The sequence below is a fragment of the Rhinoderma darwinii genome, chromosome 10 (assembly GCF_050947455.1).
Source record: "Rhinoderma darwinii isolate aRhiDar2 chromosome 10, aRhiDar2.hap1, whole genome shotgun sequence".
In the NCBI taxonomy this organism is placed as follows: domain Eukaryota; kingdom Metazoa; phylum Chordata; class Amphibia; order Anura; family Rhinodermatidae; genus Rhinoderma; species Rhinoderma darwinii.
The window spans coordinates 17,483,925-17,506,966 of record NC_134696.1 but is presented as its reverse complement, the minus strand read 5'-3'; the positions used below and the strand labels follow the sequence as shown (position 1 = coordinate 17,506,966).

At 43.8% G+C, this 23,042-nt stretch overlaps 1 protein-coding gene across 1 annotated transcript in view; it reads left to right on the top strand.

Annotated features, from left to right (window-relative positions):
* Nucleotides 1–775: 775 nt before the first annotated feature.
* WRAP73 (WD repeat containing, antisense to TP73) overlaps nt 776–23,042 on the top strand; it is a 40,344-nt gene continuing 18,077 nt past the window's right edge. The window contains exons 1-3 of the mRNA XM_075839403.1: nt 776–857; nt 1,578–1,730; nt 11,014–11,130. Coding sequence (XP_075695518.1) covers nt 789–857; nt 1,578–1,730; nt 11,014–11,130 — 339 coding nt within the window. The 5' untranslated portion in view covers nt 776–788. The remainder of the gene's footprint in view (nt 858–1,577; nt 1,731–11,013; nt 11,131–23,042) is intronic.

Below are 23,042 nucleotides of genomic sequence, written 5' to 3'. Positions count from 1 at the left end.
ACTGATATTGGTGACAGTTATATAACACATTGAAGGGGGATATCAAAACTGGTGCACAGGTAAAGTGGTTACCCATGGCAACCAATCAGGTTAATGGTTTCATTTTCCAACAGGCCACTAAAAATAAGAGATGGAATCTGATTGGTTACCATGGGGCAACTACACTACTTTTCCCTATTTTCACCTTTTACCTCATGAATGTTATGGCGGGAATTTATTACTGTGCTGCATAGTTGACGCTTATGACAGGACGACATTCATTTTCGTCGTCCTGTTAATTAGAGGCAACTAATTCCACGTACCAGATGTCAGAAGTGACACCGGGAAACAGCCCGGGATTTGCTCCCGCCTCTATTCCCGCCTCTATTCCCGCCTCTCCCTTACACACTACATTCCCGCCTCTACAGCCCGCCTCTCCCCAAAAACCCGCCTCTCCCAAAAAACCCGCCTCCAATTGCTAGCTCCGCCCACTGCTGTTAGGGGTTCCAACCACCAATTGTACGATGCGTAACCCCCTCCTCATACACGAGTTGATTTCCCTATCCACGCCCTTTTTTATGCTAATCAAAGCGAACATGCCTCATTTGCGTTCGCTCGTCGAATGACTAGCCTCTAAAGCCACGCCTATAGATTTAGACGGCTACTGTTTATTACTATTATTAAACCCCGCCCCCTATACGCAATTTGCCGCCCACTAACGTCCTTTCCGCAGCCGCTGACGTCAACGTGCTCCGCTCACTGCTGGAGACATGGACCCGGCTGTAGTGTAAATGAGAAGAAGGAACGCCATGAATTTCTCCGAAGTGTTCAAGCTTTCCAACCAGCTGTGCAAGTTTTCTCCCAATGGAAAATATCTGGTGAGTGCGCTGCACAGTATACAGCTCCACGGCTGCGGTGCTACTACAAATCCCGGCATGCCCTACGTGATGTGCTGGGACTTGTAATTGCACAAGGTGATCGCGAGCTGTAGGTGAATCAATTCTGAGGTCGTGTCGCTTTAACTGTAACCCATTCACTGTCAGGAACATAGTTGGTTGCGCATAGTAGGATTACAATTAATGCAATTTCCCCACGAGGATCATGGGAGATGTAGTCCACTATGGCCAAAACCAAGTACCTGCTAATCAAATAACATCATAGCACTATGATCATACATGGTGCTACACAGCATTAGGGCAGCGCCAGCACCACCTAGACATATGACGTGTACCCGGGAGAGATGTTGCTGTGTTTATGGCTACAGATGTGTCCACTGGATAAAATAACTCCGCATCCTGCACTGTTTTTGTCCAGATCTGCAACTGTGACACGGTTTGCAACAATTGTATCCAGTCTAGACAATCCCCTGTGATCTAAACGTCCTGGACTCCAGACTGATACATTAAACTGCACTGATACACTGTAGCAAACTATCAGGTTTACAGAGGATTGTCTACACTGGATACAATTGGAGCAGACCCTCAGCTGTGAGAAGTATTCAGTCTTCATTTCAGTCTCTGGATGTAAATAAGAATGTTCCCCTATAGATGGAGATGACGGTGACCTGACGCGTGCTCTTCTCGTCTCTCTCTTCTCAGGCTTCCTGTGTGCAGTATAGACTGGTCATCCGTGATGTCCGCACCTTACAGATTCTACAGCTCTACACCTGCCTGGACCAGATCCAGCATGTCGAGTGGTCTGCAGACTCCATGTTCGTCCTGTGTGCGATGTACAAGAGGGGGATTGTACAGGTGTGTGCTGCGATGGGGGAGGACACATATCTAGGCTAAGGCTGCTCATAGGCTGTCACCTCGGCTCTCTCTTTCTAAAACGCATGTTATTTTGAGAGCAGGGGATAAGCACTTGCCAAGCATCTCTGGCGCCACTTATCTCTAAAAGAATTAAAGGATGGTGCAGGTTAATATCCAACTTGCCGGATTCTGGTTTCACCCAACAGTTATGGTTGGGCCTCCATAGACTTAGATTGGTGGGAACTTCAGACAAAGTTGTCACGTTTATGGCTAGATTCAGTCTGGGCTCATGTGTGCGGTGTTATTGTGTAGAAAAAGTGCAGTTCTACAACTTTCCAATATACTTTCTGTACCAATTAATCACAATTTTCAAGATCTCTGCTTGCAGTCATTCAATAGGAACATCCCTTGTTTCCTATACTGGATGATCTGTCCTGGTCATGTGACCATCACACAGGTGTATGGCTCGTTCCACTACAGTACAGTTATCAGAGCTGTGTCTTCTAATGAACTGTGCACGTCCATCCCATGACCATGATTGATTTTTATCCCTGGGCCTATTGAATGACTGCAAGCAGAGATCTTCATTTCCAAACACTTTTAAGATCTCTGCTTGCTATAGGTGAATTGGAACATTCTTGTTTAGGGCACATGCACACCACCATTGTTTTCTTGTGTCCTATCCGTTTTTTGTTTTTTTTTGCGGATAGCATATTTAACCCTGAATTTCTATGGGGCCAGGCACCCGACCGTTGTGTTCTGCGGATCCGTGTGTCCGTTCCGCAAATTATAGAACAGCTACTATTCTTGTCCGTCCTAACCCATTCTAGTGTAGGGTCTGCAAATAATATGGACCGCACAAGAGGGGGTCACCGTCCATGTTTTGCGGTCCACTAAATGGAAACGGTCGTGTGCGTGATGCCTTGCGTCCAGAATTCTGAATCTGGTCATGTCAAATTGATACAGGTGCGCAGCGTGTTACAATAGAAAAAGTTTGTATACTGTAACGCACTGTACACCTGTGTCTGTTGGACAGGTTTTCAGCCCTTGGATGTAAACAAAAACAGACGCATTAACCCCTTCCCGACATGCGCCGTACATGTACGGCGCTGTCGGGAGGTGCTTCCCGCAAAGCGCCGTACATGTACGGCGCAGTGATTGTGCGGGCTCAGAAGCAGAGCCGGCACCATCACCGCGGGGTGACAACTGTATTATACAGCTGGCACCCTCCTGTAACTGCCAGGACCGGAGCTATTCTCCGATCCGGCAGATTAACCCCTCAGATGCTGCGCTCAATAGAGCGCAGCATCTGATAGGTTTTCACCCGATCGGCAACCCAGTGATGCAATCGCTGGGTTGCTGTGGCAATCGGACGCCAGAAAATGGCGTCCGAGTCTGCCTTGTACGGGAGCCGATGAGGACCCGCCTTCGGCGTGTCCTCATAGGCTTGCTGTCAGTGAATAACTGACAGCGCTAATACACTGCACTTCGTATGTAGTGCAGTGTATTAGAGTAGCGATCGGGGCATCAGGCCCTCATGTCCCCTAGTGGGACAAGTCAGAAAAGTAAAAAAAAGTTAATAAAAATGTGGTAAAACAATAAAAACACACACATTTCAAATAAAAATAAAGCTAAACTGACTTTTTTCCCATAGTAAGTCTTTTATTATGGGAAAAACCGTAAAAATTAAAAAAACTATACATAATTGGTATCGCTGCGTCCGTAACGACCCAAACTACAAAACTATTATGTAATTTATCCCGCACGGTGAACGCCGTAAAAAAAAACCATGAAAAACAACGCCAGAATCTTTGTTTTTAGGTCACATCTCCTTCCAAAAAATGCTATAAAAAGTGATCAAAAAGTCACATTTACTCCAAAATAGTACCAATAAAAACGGCAATCCGTCCCGCAAAAAATAAGCCCTGACACCGCTTTGTGCACGCAAAAATAATAACGTTATGTGTCTTAGAATATGGCGACACAGAAAACAAATGATTTTATAAAAAAAGTGATTTTGTTGTGCAAAAGCCGCAATACATAAAAAAAACTATATAAATTTGGTATCGCCGTAATCGTATCGACCCGCAGAATAAAGCTAACATGTAATTTAGGGCGCACTGTGGATGCCGATAAAAAAAACAATAAAAAACTATTCCAGAATTGCTTGTTTTTGGTAATTTCCTTTACCAAAAAATGAAATAAAAAGTGATCAGAAAGTCGTATGTGTTCTAAAATGGTACCAATAAAATCTACAGCCCGTCTCGCAAAAAACAAGCCCGCACACCGCTCAATCAACTGAAAAATAAAAAAGTTACGGCACTAGTAATGCGGTGATGAAAAAATATCTCAATGCGCAGGCCGGAGGGGAACATTCCTTCAGTTTCAGGGCCCTAGTATTTAGGAACTAGGAAAGGGAAGGGACATCGCACATCCGCTGGAAGCGAGGGCGCCCGTATTATATCAGCGCAAAACTTTCCCAGCAATATTTCCCAAACTACAAAGAAGAAAAAGTCCCCAAAAGGTGCAGAGCGTTACAAAAGGGGGATAAGAAAGAAAACCGTTTATCAGTGTGACACCGGCCTGTGCATAACGGATCGCTTCACAGTGTACCACACATCTATGGAGAATTGTATTATTTACCCCATTATTATACCCTCTTATTATGCCCTGATGTACCCGCACAGATTACATATACCCTGATGTTCTCCGCACAGATTACATATACCCTGATGTACTCCGCACAGATTACATATACCCTGATGTACTCCGCACAGATTACATATGCCACCACATTATAAACTGAATACCAGCAAAACTCAAACAAAACTACCAAGCAAAATCCATGCTCAAAATGGCGGTCTTTCCCTTCTTAGCCCTACAGTGTCCCCAAACAGCAATTTATGGCCACAAGTAAGGCATTACCATACCCGGGAGAACCCGCTTAACAATTTATGGGGTAAGATTCTCTAGGGGCACAACATCTTTTGCGGTGAATGGGCAGATCCGTGGAAAAATTGCAATTTTCACTTTGCACCATCCACTGCGTATTCATTTCTGAAAAACACCTGTGGAGTCTAAATTCTCACTACATCCCTTGATAAATGCCTTTAGGGGTGTAGTTTCTAAAACGGGGTCACTTTTGTTTGGTACATCAGGGGTTTTGCAAATGCAACATGGCGTCCGCAAACCATTCCAGCAAAATCTACGCTCCAAATGATAAATACCGCTCCTTTTCTTCTGAATGCTCCCATATATGTCAACAGCTGATTATAGCCACATATGGGGTGTTACTGTACTCGGGAGAAATTACTTTACAAATGTTGGGGTGCTTTTTCTTCTCTATTCCTTGTAAAAATGAAAAATGTGTATCTAAAACTACATCTTGTTGGAAAAAAAATTATTTTTCATTTTCATGGCTTAATTCTAATTAATTCAGCAAAAAACCTTTGGGATCAAAATTTTCACTATACCCCTAGATGATTCCTCAGGGGGTGCAGTTTCCCAAATGGAGTCACTTTTGGGGTGTTTCCACTGTATTAGTACTACAGGGGCTCAGCAAATGTGACATGGCGCCCAGACACTATCCAAAATCCAAATGGTGCTAGTTCCATTCTGAGCCCTACCGTGTGTCCAAACAGCCGTTTATGACCACATGTGGGGTATTGTTTTACTCGGGAGAAGTTGCTTTACTAATTTTATGGTGCTTTTTCTCCTTTAGTCCTTGTGGAAATGAAAAAAAAAAACTAAACCTACATTTTATTTCAAAAAATGTAGATTTTCATTTTTACGGCCTACTTCCAATAAGTTCTGTAAAACACCTGTGGGGTCAAACTGCTCACTGTACTCCTAGATAATTTCCTCATGGGGTGTAGTTTCCAAAATGGGGTCACTTGTTGGGGGTTTCCACTGTTTTGTCCCCTCAGTGGCTTTGTAAATGTGACATGGCCTCCGCAAACCATTCCTGCTAAATTTGAGTTCCAAAAGCCAAATGGCGCTCTTTCCCTTCTCAGCCTCGCCGTGTGTCCAAACAGCCTTTTATTACTACATGTGGGGTATTGTTTTACTCGGGAGAAATTTCTTTACAAATTTTATGGTGCTTTTTCTCCTTTAGTCCTTGTGGAAATGAAAAAAAATTAGCTAAACCTACATTTTATTTGAAAAAATGTAGATTTTCATTTTCATGGCCTAGTTCCAAAAATTTTTGCAAAAAAACTGGCCGGTCAAAATGCTTGCTACACCCCTATATAAATTCCTCGAGGGGTGTAGTTTCGCAAATGGGGTCACTTTTGGGGGGTTTCCACTGTTTTAGTTCCACAAGACCTGTTCAAAGCTGACATGGTGCCTAAAATATATTCTAATAAAAAGGAGACCCAAAATCCACCAGGTGCTCCTTTGCTTCTGAGGCCGGTGCTTCAGTCCAGTAGCCACATGTGGGATATTAGAGCCACATGTGGGATATTTTCTAAAACTGCAGAACCTGGGCAATAAATATTGAGTTGCATTTCTCTGGTAAAACCTTCTGTGGTACAAAAAAAATGGATTCAAAATGAATTTCTGGAAAAAAATAATGAACTTTGTAAATTTCACCTCTACTTTGCCTTAATTCCTGCGCAATGTCTAAAGGGTTAAGAAACTTTCTAAATGCTGTTTTGAATACTTTGAGGGGTGCATTTTTTAAAATGGGGTGACTTATTGGGGGTTTCTAATATCTAAGGACCTCAAACCCACTTCACAACTGAACTGGCCCCTGTAAAAATAGCATTTTGAAATTTTCTTGAAAATGTGAGAAATTGCTGCTAAAGTTCTAAGCCTTGTAACGTCCTAGAAAAATAAAATGATGTTCAAAAAACGATGCCAATCTAAAGTAGACATATGGGGGATGTTAGTTAGCAACATTTTTGTGTGGTATAACTGCCTGTCTTACAAGCAGATACATTTAAATTGAGAAAAATGCAAATTTTTGCAATTTTTCGCTAAATTTTGGTGTTTTTCACAATTAAATACTGAATGTATCGGGCAAATTTTGCCAGTAACATAAAGTCCAATGTGTCACGAGAAAACAGTCTCAGAATCACTTGGATAGGTAAAAGCATTCCGGAGTTATTACCATATAAAGTGAAACATGTCAGATTTGAAAAATGAGGCTCTGTCAGGAAGGTCAAAAGCGGCCAAAGAGGGAAGGGGTTAACAGACTGCAAGCAGAGATATTGAAAACAGTGACTAATTTAAACACAGACTGGCAGATTAACAAAGATCGGCCTTTTAAATGTTAAAGCGTCTCTGTCACCAGATTATAAGTGGCCTCTCTTGTACATGATGTGATCGGCGCTGTAATGTAGATTACAGCAGTGTTTTTTATTTAGAGTTATGACCTATATTAGCTTTATGCTAATACGTTTCTTAATGAACAACTGGGTGTGTTTTACTATATGACCAAGGGGGCGTTGTGGAGAGACGTGTATGACGCTGACCAATCAGTGACCAATCAGCGTCATACACGTCTCCCCATTCATTTACACAGCGCTAGCGATATAGCTGTATCGCTATGTACAGCCACATACACACAGTAACTTTACTCAAGTGTCCTGACAATGAATATACATTACCTCCAGCCAGGACGTGATGTGTATTCAGAATCCTGTCATTTCTGTAGCGTCTCTGTGAGTTACAGCACAGCAAGCATAATCTCATTTGAAATGACCGGTTACATCATAATCTCACGAGATTACGCTTGCTGTGCTGTAGTGTCGGGATTGTATTAGCGAAGTGTCAGCATTCTGAATACACATCACGTCCTGGCTGGAGGTAATTTATATTCATTGTCAGGACATGCTGAGGTGACTCAAAGTGGAGAAGCTGCGAGGTGAGCATTTTTTTAATTGATCTTTTAGGTGTTAGTCTGATTTCCCCCCCCCCCCCCCCCCAGAGATCAGACTACCTTGCTACGCCCCACAGAGTGAAATCTCCATTTTAGCCTGCTCAGCACCGGCCCCTCATTGAGGATGGGTGACGTGGCCATAATGTGCCGACGTCCATCCTGATCTAGGGGGTGGAGTTGGGCAGTCTAAAATGGCAAGAACCGGAGCACTTGTGGCCAAATGGACCGACCAAGTGGCACTTGCAAAGTCATTTGCATATGACAATAAACCTGTTTATCTAGAGAAACAAGGTGATACGAAACAAACTAAGGGCTCTGGCACAAGATCGTGTGCGCCGCCGGAGTCCCGTCCGTGATCCGTGCAAAGATAAGACATGTTCTATGTTTCCACGGATCGGAGAGTCGGGTCAGTTTTCACGGAACCGATTCACTGACTGAAGTGAATGGGTCCATGAAAACTATCGGGTGGATAAGCAATGCAAAGGGTGGAATCCACGGCAAATCCGCAACACAATCCGCATGTGCATCCGTGTACTGTCCGTGGTTTTCACGCACCCGTTGACTTCAATAAGCGACTAAAAAAAACGCACCAATATAGGACATACAGTGAGTTTCACGCAACCACACACTCGCTGCATGAAAACTGACGCATGTATGAAAGCACCACTGAGATCACCGGGCCCGTGTGCTGTGCGTTCGTGTGAATGGGCCCTAATGTAGAAAATGTGTCTCGCTTTAGAGCCCATTCAAACGTGCGCCATTCTCGTCCGTTTGCCGTGCATTGAAACAGGCGTCCGTTTTCACGCAGCGAGGGTCCGTTGTGTAAAACTCACTGTATGTCCTATATTGGTGCGTTTTTTTTTGCTTTGCTCATTAAAGTCAATGGATGAGTGAAAACCACGGACCGCACACGGATGCGCATCCGTGCGCTGTCTGTTTTACACGTCAATTACATTCAAAAAACAAACAGAAGTGCTTGCAAGTGCGTGAAAAACACAGGCCACACGCAAAGCACACTGATGCAAAACGCATCGCACACAGACAGATCTATGCACGTTTTTTTACGCATGTAAATCTGTCATGCTCGTGTGAACATAGCCTTAGGGTATGTCCAGACGGAGTGTTTTCAGCCGTTTTTCGGGCCGTAAGCGGCTGAAAAATCGAACGCCTACAAACATCTGCCCATTGATTTCAATGGGAAAAACGGTGTTCTGTTCCGACAGGCCGTTTTTCAAAACGGCCGCGAAAAAGTACGTGTCACTACTTCAGCCGGTTTTGGAGCCTTTTTTCATAGACTCCAAATACAGCCGTGTAAAACGTGAATTTTATTAAAAAAAAGTCTGAAAATCAGGAGCGGTTTTCCCTTTAAAACGGCTCCGTATTTTCAGACTTTTTTGGTTAAGAGTGTGAACATACCCTTAGGCCTCATGCACACGACCGTAGCCATGTGCACGGCTGTGATTTTCGGGTCGGCCGGGGGTGGGCTGTGCACATGGCCGCGTCCATTATTTGCTATGAGCTTGGGCCGTAATAAGACATGCCAGTTCTCTCTGCGGTCCAGGCTCTTGGGCCATGCACGGACCATGGAAACCGCAGTCGTGTGCATGGCTCCACAGGAATGAATGGGGCCGCAATACTCCCGTGGATTTTTGGGGGAATTGCGGCCGCAAAAGCACGCTCGTGTGCATGGGGCCTTACTGTTCAGTCACGCTTGGGGATATGTTGTACACTTATTTCAGGATTTGCAATATGTTAGAGAATCTTGCATTTGTACAATACTTCATCTATAAACAAAGCTTATTCATAGTATAATGAAAACTTGTGCGACTTTCTGATATACTTTGTATTTAATTTCATCATCATTTTTTTTTTAAAGATCTCTGCTTGCTGTTATTAAGTGAGAACCTAGAGCAGAGGCTGAAACCTCCTGATGATATCACTGGACATCTGGGCACAGCTCCTTACAATGTACCAGATCTCTCTTGGAAGGGACATGTGTCAGTAACAGGTTTTTAGCCTCTGCATGTAGACCATGAATATACCCTTTCACTGACAGCAAGCAGAAATCTTGAAAATAGTAAAGAATTTAAACACGAAGTATATTTAAAAAGTAGTCTAAATTGAGTCATTTTATAATTAAAAGGCTTTTCTGGTCTAGCAGAATTTTTAATGTGCGGTCTGTTTATCATGCTCCATAATATTCTGCTCTAACGCCGACCAGGGAAGGAAGATTTTTGATTTAAAATTGATAAAGAATCGGTGTTTGCATTGTTTGAGTAACAAATTGTCGGATAAATGAAACTATTATTAGTAACAATACACCGGATTATGAAAGTGTATGGATAGTTGGGTCAATGATCCGAACGCTCAATGGACTTCACATTAAAGACGTTGGTAGCACGTAGATCATATAAGTCATCAATGTTTCCCCCCTGGTACCCCCACCGATGCCCCTTCGTGTTTCTTTTTCCAGAACAGCGCCATTTCCGATATCCCCATACCTGAACGGGACTTCCCACCACGGCCCCTGGTTGCGGCGTTGTGAGTGGCGCTGCATTTGAACGAAGCTGACAGCGCATCTGAGCATTACCGAGTACCGTGTCCCCTTCGTCCTAGGCATTTTGGGGGTCACAATTGTCTAATCCCACCTATCTTACATATGCTTATTTTGGGAAAACTCATTTAAAGGGGTTGTCTAATGAAAACAACCCCAGTCCGTATGCCCTATTAGGAGAAGCGTTGTGGCGGACTCGAGCTGTCCACGTATTCCATAAAGAGCCATTCATCCGACTGGACGCTATGTAATACTCTGCTGCAGGTGAAATACCTGGCTGGCCGGGGCTGTCGGCAGTCAGACCCCAGGTGATCAGCTGATCGCCGTGCTGGCTCTCATGTGACAGGATGTTTATGATGGGACAGACCCTTAAATGTAGGAATGGATACAATTAATCGACATAGATGGAAACGACCCGTGTAGCGTGCAGGTAACCAGTTTCTATGAGTATTGCAACCCAATACAAAAACAATTTTAGCTTGACCAATCGGAATGAAAATTGATATAAAAGAAAAAAGCATAAGAATTTGTGATTTACACCTTTAAAGCCTTCAATGCATTGTCATTTAGGTCGTTACACAAATTGCGCGTCGGTTTGTCAGTCGTGTTATGGCGAGCCGTGTTAAAAACAATGAGCATCAATTAGAACTGGAATTCTACGCAATAATCAAGCGGAATAAATGGATGTTCCGGCTGCCGTTGCTTGGAATTTAGCTTCTTACACCCATCATAGCACTTACTTCTGCAGCGGGATCCAGCGCCAGTCCTTCATCCTTTACCAGATTCTGCTTCCCGTAGTCCACACCGTCATTAATCTCGCTCTCACTTTTTTTTTTCCCCCACCCCAGGTCTGGTCTCTGGAGCTGCCGGACTGGCACTGTAAGATCGACGAAGGGTCGGCAGGGTTGGTGTCGTCCTGCTGGAGTCCAGATGGCCGTCACATTCTCAACACAACAGAGTTTCATGTAAGCGTGGGCTGATGCCTCCTCCGCTTGGTATCAAATGTTCATGTCTGCTCCCTCACTCCCGTTCTGAAAATAAATCCCAGTGGGCTCAAAGATATCGGGTTCCCGAGACGGAAGTGCAGCACTATGCCATTCCTTATTTAATACTCCTTCTCGTAGGACGTCACTCAGGACACTTGGATTTCTCCAGTTGTACAAGGAAGCTACATTTAAATATTTTTTTTATTATCATTTTTTTCAATTCTGAACGGCATTGATGGCTCAGTAAAGCTCGATGGTTGCTTTTCCCAAACATTGCTTCACCTGACCTAGAATTGGTGGAATTGCAAAAAAAACCTGAAAGAGCCGTAGCCCATTTAATCCCAGCATCACGGGGGTCCTAGCTATCGGCACATCCGAACAGTTTGCCATCGATGCTGGTGTGAGAGAAACCCTTTTAAAGTGTCGCTGTCATTTTAAAATTACACTAATATGACATATCCAAAGTTTTGTTCGGCTGCTGAGGCCCCCGAGATTACTGGAACAAAGGGGCAGAAGAGCTGGGCTGAGCACTATGCCCCTTCAGCTCTGATTGCAGGAGAGGTGGATTAACGTGTACGGGCTCCAAGAGGGGCGATAAATAAGAAATGCAGGTGGTTGTCTCGAGATTAAATGTTACCCCCTAACCTCAGGGGGACCCCCACCGATCACAGAACGGGGGCCCAGTTCTCTCAAATGAATGGCGCTCCATTAATTCTCTATGGAACTACCGGAGATAGCTGATCTCTGTATTCCGGGAGGCCCATAGACATTGAATGGAGCGGCAGTGCGCATGCGTGCCCTGCTGCTCCATTCATTCGGAGTAACGAGACCCCCGTCGTTCGTGATCAGTGTGGGTCCCAGCGATCAGACCCCCACTGATCAGCCTATTATCACCTATCCTGTTTTTAGGGGATCACATTTAATCTTGGGAGAACCCCTTTGTTGGTACAGTGCTCAGCCGAGCTGGGGTTTCCACACTCGGACTCCCACCAATAAAAACTTCTGACATGTCACAAACTTTTTATAACTTCCAATGAATTAAAGGGATTGCCCAGGAGTGAAATATAAAGGTAATCCTTCTCCATACTTTGTAAGACACGCTCTCCTTGTTATTGTGGTCCCGCAGCAGAGAACATGGTGACCGCTCTCTATGGACTGGTTTGTTTAAGTGCTGACATGTCCATATAGTAAACCCATTCATAAAGTACCTGCATTACAAATAAAATGTATGGGCAGCATATTACAGGCTACTGTTACAGCTGTACTATAAGCCCAAACGGCACAAAAAACGTTATGCCCTTGGCTAATCGAGCCAAATCAAGGAATCAAGAATACACCTAGCCCCCCCCCCCCCTGACTAGTAGTGATTGATGGGGTGTGTGTGTGTGTATGAATGTATGTATATGTAGATACACAACAGTGGGGTAGGTGCTCCCCTCAGGACTGCAGTGGAGTTATAGCTATTAGTCTGCTGTATTATTCTGCATTTTTATCTTTTGCTTTTAATTGTAGTAAACCTAGCAGTTTTCACGAGGCTTTTTTTTTTTGTCTCCAATGATTTTAGTGATATTGTGATGTCCTATTAGAGGAGAATAAAAACAGGGGGGGGGGGGGAGATAATGATCAAACCGCGTGGCCCGCTGCTGTATCACTACCAGCGTATGCGAATACCTTTTATAGCTAGTGTTTTTTGTTTTTTTTTCTGAGGAAGCCAAGTGAGCGTTTGCATGTAGCACGTTTTTCAGTTTTGGTTTCTACTTGCGGTATCTTAAAGGGGCTCTGTCACCAGATTCTCAAACCCCTATCTCCTATTGCATGTGATCGGCGCTGCAATGTAGAGAACAGTAACGTTTGTTTTTTTTTAAAAACTTTCATTTTTGGCCAAGTTATGAGCAATTTTATATTTATGCAAATGAGTTTTGAAAAGGACAACTGGGCGATTTATTATTTTTTTTTTTTTTTTATTTTATTTTATTTTATTTTTTTTTTGTTATGTCCAACTGGGAGTGTATTGTGTTTTTAACTGGGCGTGTTTGTGTATGACGCTGACCAATCAGTGACCAGTCAGCGTCATACACTCCTCAACATCTGCACACTCCTCTCCTGAAATATTCTGTGCTGCTGTGAACTCTGCTCTTACCATTACGTAGCTCTCAGTCTGTTACCTCTCCTCCACTCCTGTCCTCAATAACACCTTCACGTGATTGGCAAGTCACCACCCCGCACAAGATCCACACGCTCTTCTCCTGAAATACTCTGTGCTGCCTTAGGGTATGTGCACACGTAGTGACCAAAAAAGTCTGAAAATACGGAGCTGTTTTCAAGGGAAAACAGCCCCTGATTTTCAGACGTTTTTTGAGCAACTCTCATTTTTTGCTGCGTTTTTTACGTCCGTTTTTGGAGCTGTTTTCATTGGAGTCTATGAGAAAACGGCTCCAAAAACGTCCCAAGAAGTGTCCTGCACTTCTTTTGACGAGGCTGTAATTTTACGCGTCTTTTGACAGCTGTCAAACGACGACGCGTAAATGACAGGTCGTCTGCACAGTACGTCGGCAAACCCATTCAAATGAATGGGCAGATGTTTGCCGACGTATTGGAGCCCTATTTTCAGACGTAAAACGAGGCATAATACGCCTCGTTTACGTCTGAAAATAGGTCGTGTGAACCCAGCCTTAAACTCTGTGGACAGGTCAGGATCCTGTTTTTTTTAAATGCTGCTGGGGAACCCGCTCGATCCACTATATAAGGCTGCGCCTCCATCCTCTTCTGCCCCAGTCACTTATTCCCAAGCACTGTAAACTTTCAGATTGGTTGCGCTGTGAATATTCGGAGAACGTGATTGGTTTATGTGCAGGGTAATGAACATACAGACAAGCAGTAGAAGACTGAATTCAATGAAATGCTCAGCCCTTAGTCCGTCTTCTACTGAAATGTATATACATGTCACAATGTATTCAGGTGGGCAAAGCTGGTCGTACGTATCACGACAAAGTCTGCTGAATCCACCGATGATCTAGTGTATCTGGAGGGGATGGGGGGTGGGGAGGAAATTATGATCGGGTATGTTGGGTTTCAAGGAGATAAGCCGCAGCAAGAGCCGCCTGGCAGCAGTCTATTCCCTTCTCACCGTTAAGATAAACATGCACGCTCAACCGAGCTAAGTGTGTGTGTTTATGGGGGTGTCGGGGGAGATGGCTATCAGCCAAGATTTTACTTACCCAGCAGTTACATGTGTGTGCTGTCATCTAGGACCAGAAAGAAATTTGTTCAACTGCAAAGGATTTCCTACGCTGATAAATTGTAACAAACCCTCAGCAGTGTGAGAGACTAGGCCAGGACTGCTTTCAGCTTTTTGGATGTAAACCAGAATGTTGTTTTTCCACTAACGGCAAGCAGAGATCTTGAAAATGGTTATGGATTGAAACAAAGGGCCTCATTTATGAAAACTGTCTGACATTGAAGAGGTTTTCCGAGTTCAGCAATAATCTGGCAATGTGGCGGAAACCATAAAACATTAAAAGAGCAATTACTCACCTGACAAATCCCCCGGTGTTCCAGCGCACCCGCTCCGGAGCGCCCCATCACTCTGTTTAGGCTGGGTTCACACGAGCACATTAACGTCCGTAATGGACGGACGTATTTCGGGCGGAAGTCCCGGACAGAACACACTGCAGGGAGCCGGGCTCCTAGCATCATAGTTATGTACGATGCTAGGAGTCCCTGCCTCTCCGTGGAACTACTGTCCCGTACTGTAATCATGATTACAGTACGGGACAGTTGTCCTGCAGCGAGGCAGGGACTCCTAGCATCGTACATAACTATGATGCTAGGAGCCCGGCTCCCTGCAGTGTGTTCTGTCCGGGACTTCCGCCCGAAATACGTCCGTCCATTACGGACGTTAATGTGCTCGTGTGAACCCAGCCTTAGTCCTGCAGCGATGACCTGCTGTATACCCACGTGATCACTGCAGGGTGCTCTATACGATTGAGGCCAGTGATTGGCTGCAGTGATCACGTGGGTATATGGAAAGTCATTGCTGCAGCACTGTCAACAAAGAGTGACCTGAGGCTGCTGCACTGGAACGCCGGTGGATTTGTCAAGTAACGGCTCTTTTATTGTTTTATTGCTTTCCCTCTCCTTGGTCAGGTTTTTGCCAGACTCTGGGGAAAACCCTTTAAAACTGGCCATGTTACCCATAGCAACCAATCATAGTGCGGCTTTCATTTTACCAGTCAAGTTATGGAAATGAAAGCTGAGCTCTGATTGGCTATTTTTCTAATAGCAACCAATCAGAGCTCAGAGTTGTTGCCCACAGCAGCCAATCATAGCCCAGCTTTCATTTTACCAGTCAAGTTAAGGAAATGAAAGTTGTGCTCTGATTGGCCATTTTGCTCATAGCAACCAATCAGAGCTCAGCTTTCATTTCTTTAACTTGTCTAGAAAAATGAAAGCTATGGTTGCCATGGACAACAGAGTCAGTTTTCATGTTAGATAATCACAAATCTCCCCCATTGTGTATACAGAGTTGCAGAACTTCTACATTGATACGTTTTGGGCAGAAATCCTACTTAAATGCTAATATGCCGCATATCTCAGGACATCGTGATTCTCACTTTCTCGAGGACGTCCATTCAGGGCCTGTCAGACATTAACACTTGGTTTATTTCTTTTACGATGGGTCTGGGAAGTCTTACATATTAACAACTGGCTAGTCTGCTCCTCGGAGCAATTTTCCATCCTATAAAACGATTAATTGCTCTAAATCCACCGACCGCATGAATTCTGCCACTTGTTGGAAGTGATGGGAAAGAACATCTTGAGGACATTTCAGCCGAATCAATTAGGTGCATGTGTACACTGCGCAGCGTAACTGGGCCCGGTGCTGACACGCAGCCCGCTGGTCACATAAGGTTAAGCTGGCGTCAGGGCAGCAGGCAGTAAATTATCCCTTCACGTGTCTACATATCATATAGAAAATATGAGCCCCCTCTAACATTGAGGGACTGCAGTAGCTCCATGGAATCCCACACATCATCGCTGCTTTTGTTTGGCGCGGATCTGTTTCCCATCATTTGATGGTTCTCTGGTGGCTTCTCGAGGGCTTTACACCAAGCAGCGATGAGAGACGTCCCCCGTGTCATGCCACAACTTGTACAGTGGGATTTGTACTAATTATGAAATTTGAGAGGACTTTTCTTACTTGGTCTATCAAAAATTTACTTTTGGGCCAACTATTACCAAGTTTTTTTATTATCCTTCTATCTATGGAGGTCCTAGAAAATGTCACTAAATAAATCACTTAGACCGTAATTTCACGGTATGACAAATGGCCTTTAATCCAAAGGTTTGAAAATTCTGTTAATCTGGCATACGACAATCCCATGGTGGATTAACAGGAGTTGGGCAATACTCCTGACATATTCCACAGATTAAAGGCCCTATAACATGGGCCAATGATCGGGCAAACCATTGCCCATTGTAAACAGGGCAATGATCAGCCGATGAACGAGCAAATTGGCTGATCTGCGACACATCTTCCTGTGTAAACGTGATGAAAATGTATGGGGATGGAGTAAAGATCGCTCGTCCCTAATCCCCATACACAAGCAATCATTGCTCCGTGTGAAAGGAGCGAACCAGCGCCGATTAACGAGCTGTCTCGTTGATCGGCGCTCGGTTACACGGCCCACGTTAGCCTGTGTAATGGGACCATTAGACTGGAAAATAGTCCCTAATAGTCCAGCACACATTTGTATTTGATCTTGGACAAGATCTACTGATTGGTTTTACGTATCTTTTTAGGACTACTGTACTGTAGATGTATGCGTTTACATTATAGAGTCAAAATAACCATCATAAAAATGGGATTTTCCAACAATTTATTTGATCACCTATCCAAAGGATAGGTGACAAATGTATGATCGCTGGAGATCCACGTTCACTAGAAAGGATAGCCCAAGTCCCCCATTCCTCCCCAGAATCGGATCGGTAGTCGAGTTTGCTCGTTGAACCTCCATAGGACTGACCGCAACGGTACAAAAAAAAAAAAGCATATACTTTTCTGCATCTCCCTCCAATAAAAATTGATATATGATAAAATAATTAGGTTTATATAGATTAAGCGTTCATTTCTATGTATCCCATGATGCGTACGTAAACTGCAAAATTGAAAATTCATACAACTTCGTCGCTGAAAAAAGAAACGGCGACCGTCAGAATGCCAAGAGTTAAACTGAACAAAAAAAAACTGTTCTCGTTCCGAAGTCCGAAATTGTCTGCGTCCTTCAGGGGTTACGTTCTTCTCAACCTGTTACTTTCTTCTGTGTTATTTGTGGGCATTATCCCTGGTCAGGAATTTCCCAGTTGCCGGAGTGAAGTCCGAGCGTCAGACACATCCGTGCTCGGTTACCTGTCCAGCCGGCAGCAGATCCCTGGCAGCACGTGCTCGTGTGGGTGGCGGGTATTTCTGACCAGCCATCAGAACTCAGCACGACCCCCAGAAGATTTCATTAAGGTTTTGCCAACATGGCATCTGTGTCGGGATAGATTTACCCTCCAGCTGTAAACAGGTTGCAAAATGAACTCCTTTCAGACAGCTGGTGAGTCTGCGTCGGCCCCTGTGGCCGGTTTACCCTCCAGTACAGTAAATCCAGCGTCCACTGGGAGCCATTGTCCCTCATTAATGGGACAGCCTCATTCAGAAGAGTTAATGTCCCCAGTAAGACGTCTCGGGGTAAGGGATAATTCTGAAGGGAACGTAAACCTGAGATAATGCCAGCGCCGCCGTGGCTTCAGTCTGCACTTGACTCTGACTCCTTAAGATGGCCCTTTGGGGTTGACACTAGAGGGAATTAGTGTCTTAAACCTCTGGAACCCGATACTGGATGTGTCTTTGAGTGCACGCTAGTTATCTCCTTCTCACTCGTCTGCAGCCCATTATGGGGTCACAACATGCAGTTAATTTGTATGGCAATAAGAGGGTGAGACGGTAATAAACAAGCGCAGAAAAGTGATGGTATGGAGGATTAACCACTTACTAAGGTTCCACGCTCAAGACCTTAATTTTATCCGTTATTACAGATCCGAAATTTTGGATAACCTGGAGACGCATTCATTACTATAGGCCACAGACACCTTTCCGTTTATTTACGGATGTGTGTCCGGGCCGTAGAAATGATCCGCAAAATATAGAACACGTCCTATTCCTGTCCACAATTGCGGCACAGAAGAAGCCTATGGGCGGGTGCAAAATTGCGAACGGCTACGGATGTGCCTCTATAGCCGTCCGTGATTGCGGAAGCGTTGCTATGCGACGGCAGGGGATTCCCTAAGAAGATGGCGCCTGAGCGATCATGTGACCTTTTCCAGGGGTTGGTGACATAAATTGTAGCCGCTTTTATTTTTTTGGGGGATCTGCAAATACGGATGCACTACAAATCAAAGTTTTAGACCGCGTGCCTGATGTTCGTATGACTACGGATCCGTATTTGCGGACCGTAATAAAAAATACTACAGTCGTGTGCATGGGGCTTTATGTTCTTCATAGGTCGTTCATTGTCTCCCAGGCTGGGAAAGGATATTCAATGGGATGACCCGTGGGAAGTCCAAAAGAAGACCTTGATCAATGGTGGTCAGGACTCTACCTTAAACCAGTGGTGTAGCTGCTATAGTGTCGGGGCACATGACTGCGGTTGGGTCTGACACTCCACTGCACCGCTTTTCCTCCTTGCCAGTCAAAGCAGCTACTTGTGACTGCCCCTAGAGGGAGCTGTCTATTCAGATTTATACAACGCCTATTAAAGAGGTATTCCCAAAATCCAAAATGATCAGGATAAGTAAAGATTTTCTGTGGGCCCCACCGAATGTAAGAATGGGGGTCACAACCCCCCAGAAGCCTTCTCGCTGTATCCCCTGCAGCAAGGCGGAGCTTGAATGTAGCGACGGTTAAGCGTTTCCCACCGCTGCATTCAATGTCTGAGTGACGGAAACAGCCCAGCTCCTTACTCAGCTGTTTCTATCATTCCCATAGACTTCAAATGGAGCGACAGCACGCATGCTCCACCACCGCTACATTCAATGGTCTCCTCATTGCGGTCGAGTAGTGAAGATCTGGGGGATCGGTACCCCTGTTCTCACCATGCAATGCAAAGGGTGGGATCCGTGAAAATATGGACTCCGTCTAAGGTTCCATATGCAGTGAGCTCCCCCTAGTGGTGGCTGCAGGCAGCCTGAAATATGTAATTTATCAAGTCAGAAAAAACCCTCCGCTATTACTGTATAGTCTGATATTAATTGGCAAAGAATGGAGTAAATAACGATAATAACAGCGTATTGTTGATGGGGAGAGGAGACCATTCAGACTTTTGCTATGAGGTTTCTGTACGATCCTACTGTGAAGCTATATTTTTACGGTTTTTATTTTTTTTATTAAGACTTATATTCAGTTGCAGCCGCGATGAAAGTCATTAATTCTCCCTGATCTTTTTTCACTTACTGTTGTGCAATAGAAATGTTTTGCAATCACCTCAGATAACCCAGGACAACATTTTTAGATGAGCCGTCCCCGGTGATGACAATGTCTCATTAATTGCCAGGGCTATAAAGGAGCACCTGTCCGCTGGTGCAAGATACTCGCCAGGACAGGGTGTCTTAGCTGATCTTCTGGGTTCAGCATTCGACCCATGCCGCCTTAGTAACCTGACAGATTTATAACCCAAATCAAATTGTTCACATGCACAGCTACTTGTATATTGATTTATAGAGTTAAATCTTGGCATCTCACACAATGTCCAGTGCCAGGACGGCTGTAAAGGTTTATGGCTTCTCATGTTTGCTTGTCGTTGCTTGTTTGTTGCTGTATTTCACGTTATTGACCGATTCTCTCGTGGAAATTTGTAAAATCTTCATTAGAGGGTTTTGTCCGGGATTTAAAAATCCTACCAATCCATGGTGGCTTTCTCCGTGCACGGCCTTTTATAATGTGTCAGAGATTTGTCTTCTAAGGAACCCTGCAGCTGTATTAGCAGGACCTGATCAGGACCGGTTTTGAGCCTCTGAATGTATTCACTGACTGCTAGCAGTTATATTAAAGATTGTTAGGAGTTCAAACACAAAGTAATTTAGTAAGTTACAGAATATCGGGAAAAAAAATAATTAAGTTCTGACTGCTAATAATGATCGTTAATAATCCATGGTGCTATGGCGATCAATTCGGAACTTCTTGCTCAATTTGAGTTCCGCTGGGGCGTGAATCAGCTTAAAGATTTGTCAGCAATTAGGATGCAGCAAGCGTGTTCATTTTGCGAGGTATGAAATTGTCTTTTGCCAAATTTACGAGGGCAATAGGTAATTTTCTTTTTTCCCCATTGTATTCCATGGACCGACTAATCATCTCCGCTCAGGACCCTCCTCTAAAGCGTGAAGAGCGGCAAACCAGTTTCTAGTTCTTCCGGGCCGGTGTAGCTTGTGTATTACATGGTCATCCGCTCATTTGAATGGCCGCCATGTAATACTATAGCTCCCCCAGCTATGCTGACTGATTTATGGGGGTTTCTTAAAGGGAATGTGTTATGTATATGATTTTTAGTTTTGTGAAATAGATTTAAGTCTATAGATAATACATAATGGTATTGTTTTTTTTTTGTTTTTTTTTTAATGTTGTAGCTACTTATTAGTTATGAAACATTTTCTGGGGGCGGCCATATTAGAGACAAGTGATGGAGTACAGCCCCTCCCTCAGAGAGTGGCAGGGGAGCTGTATACAGAGCCTTCTCTTTGTTTTATAGTGTTGCTATGACATCCTATCCAGGCTTCAAGTAATACGATAAAGCTGCCATTAACTAAAGGGGGTCTTGCACAGGATGATTATCGGGCAGAGTAACGACCGCTCGTCCCCATCCATAGCTCCGTGTGACAGGAGCAAGCGAGCACCTATCATCGATGTCTTGTTGATCGTTGCTCGCTGCACCGGCCGCTTACCGTCCGGTGTAAAAGGGCCTTTACCCACCCATTAATGATATTGAGATGACTCTGCTCATGCTGTACCTCTATATACGGCAAAGCTGCCAAGTGAACTGCAGAGAAATATCATCTAATTGTGACTGCTCTAGTGGCCAGTGTGAAAACTGAAATATTTCAAGATTTATACGGATCGATAAATAAAATAAACACAAATGAAATATATGTATAATAAAAACCTGATTTAGATAAGGTAATTTTCTGATTATATATTCCCTTTAAGCCGGCTGCTATTTCTTTTGATTATTTTCCATGTATGCCCCCATTAACAATCGGCGTAATCTAGCTTTTCCAGAAAAAAGTGTGATCGAAGGTAAAAAAAAATTAAAGTTAACCCTTTCACCGTCTCCTCGTATCGGCACAAATAACGTAGTTCATGCAGTAAATTGAAGAATCGTCCCGGGTGGCGCGGCAGGTGTTTGGAATGCGATGTCCGCTGCAAGCCCGATGACTGCTAATGTATGAATGACAGCCGCCGATTTAAGCATGAAATTAAGTTGGATGTTTTCCATCCCCCAAAGAAGTCGGTAATTAACCCACAGTGCAAAACATCAGTTGTACCCACGGGCACCGGGCAAGGAATAAAAATTCATTGTAATTGCCAACAGCTTGCATTGAGTGAGATGCTTTGTGTTGAGGAATGTGCAGGGATATAATCCGTGGAAATCCCGCGCTGACAGACGCAGCTATGTAAAGGGGCCGTATGACCCAGTCAAGTCTGGGACACAATCTGACCGTCACTTGAGAAGGCTGGTTCTGGAGAAGTGCTTCTTGTACGGTGAAAATCACCCGTCGCTCACACCTGCCGCCGACTGTCAAAGCCGCGTCGACTCGGTCGCGTTGTATCAATGGCAGGGACTGTTCATCACATTACCGTCTCAATACTTTTATATTTCTCAGCTGTTTGACGTTCTTATTTTAGAAACACTTCGGCTTTCTTTACAGTTTTTCTCTACAAAACAGCAGCTGAAAGTCTCCTTGAGAGACAATGGTTATAATATCGGGGTACCTGGAATTTCATGGGACCGGGTGGAATTTTTTTTAAATTTATATAAGATAACCTTTCTGAGTGGGGGTTAATCTTTCCTTTTTTGCGTATCTCATGAGCAGAGGTCACCATATTTATATTTTTATTTATTTTAAGATATTTTAAATTGTAATTTTTTTTGTATTTTTTTTGTATTTTTTTGTATTTTTTTTTTTTTTTTTTTTTTATAAATTGAAACCACTATTTTTTTTTTTTTTTTACATTGTTTGGAAATTGTTTTGTAAAAATAAATATTTAATAAGTAGAAAAATAACCTTAGATGGTGATTTTTTTTATTTTTTATTTTAAGTATTTTTTTTTAGACTTTTTTTTAAATTTTGTTTGTTAAAAAAAACAACAAACTTTTTAAAAAATATATAAATGTTGAATTATTATGATTATAACCAATCAGAATGGGCAACCATTGCACAAAATAAAATTAATTTGCAAACGCTTTGCGGCATTTGTATTCACTGCACCCGCTGGCTTGAATGGGGAAGAATAAATGTCTGAGATTTTGTGTTTTTTAATATATAGACTGATGTAATTTATCTTAGGCCCTGAGTTTTTTGCAGGCAGAAAATTCTTGCTCAAAATTCCATCTTGAATTTTTTGATCTGCCTGCACGCAGTTGCGGCCATTGAGCGCCGTGGGCAAAAAACGCAGCGAAAAACTTTCTCTGCCTCCCATTGATGTCAATGGGAGGTCAGAGACGTGAACGCCCAAAGATAGGGCATGTTGCTTCTTTTTCCTGCAAGACTGTTTTCCCGCTCGCGGGGAAAAACAACGCCTCCGCCTCCTATGAAATCAATGGGAGGCATTGTCGGACGTTTTTTTTTTACACGTT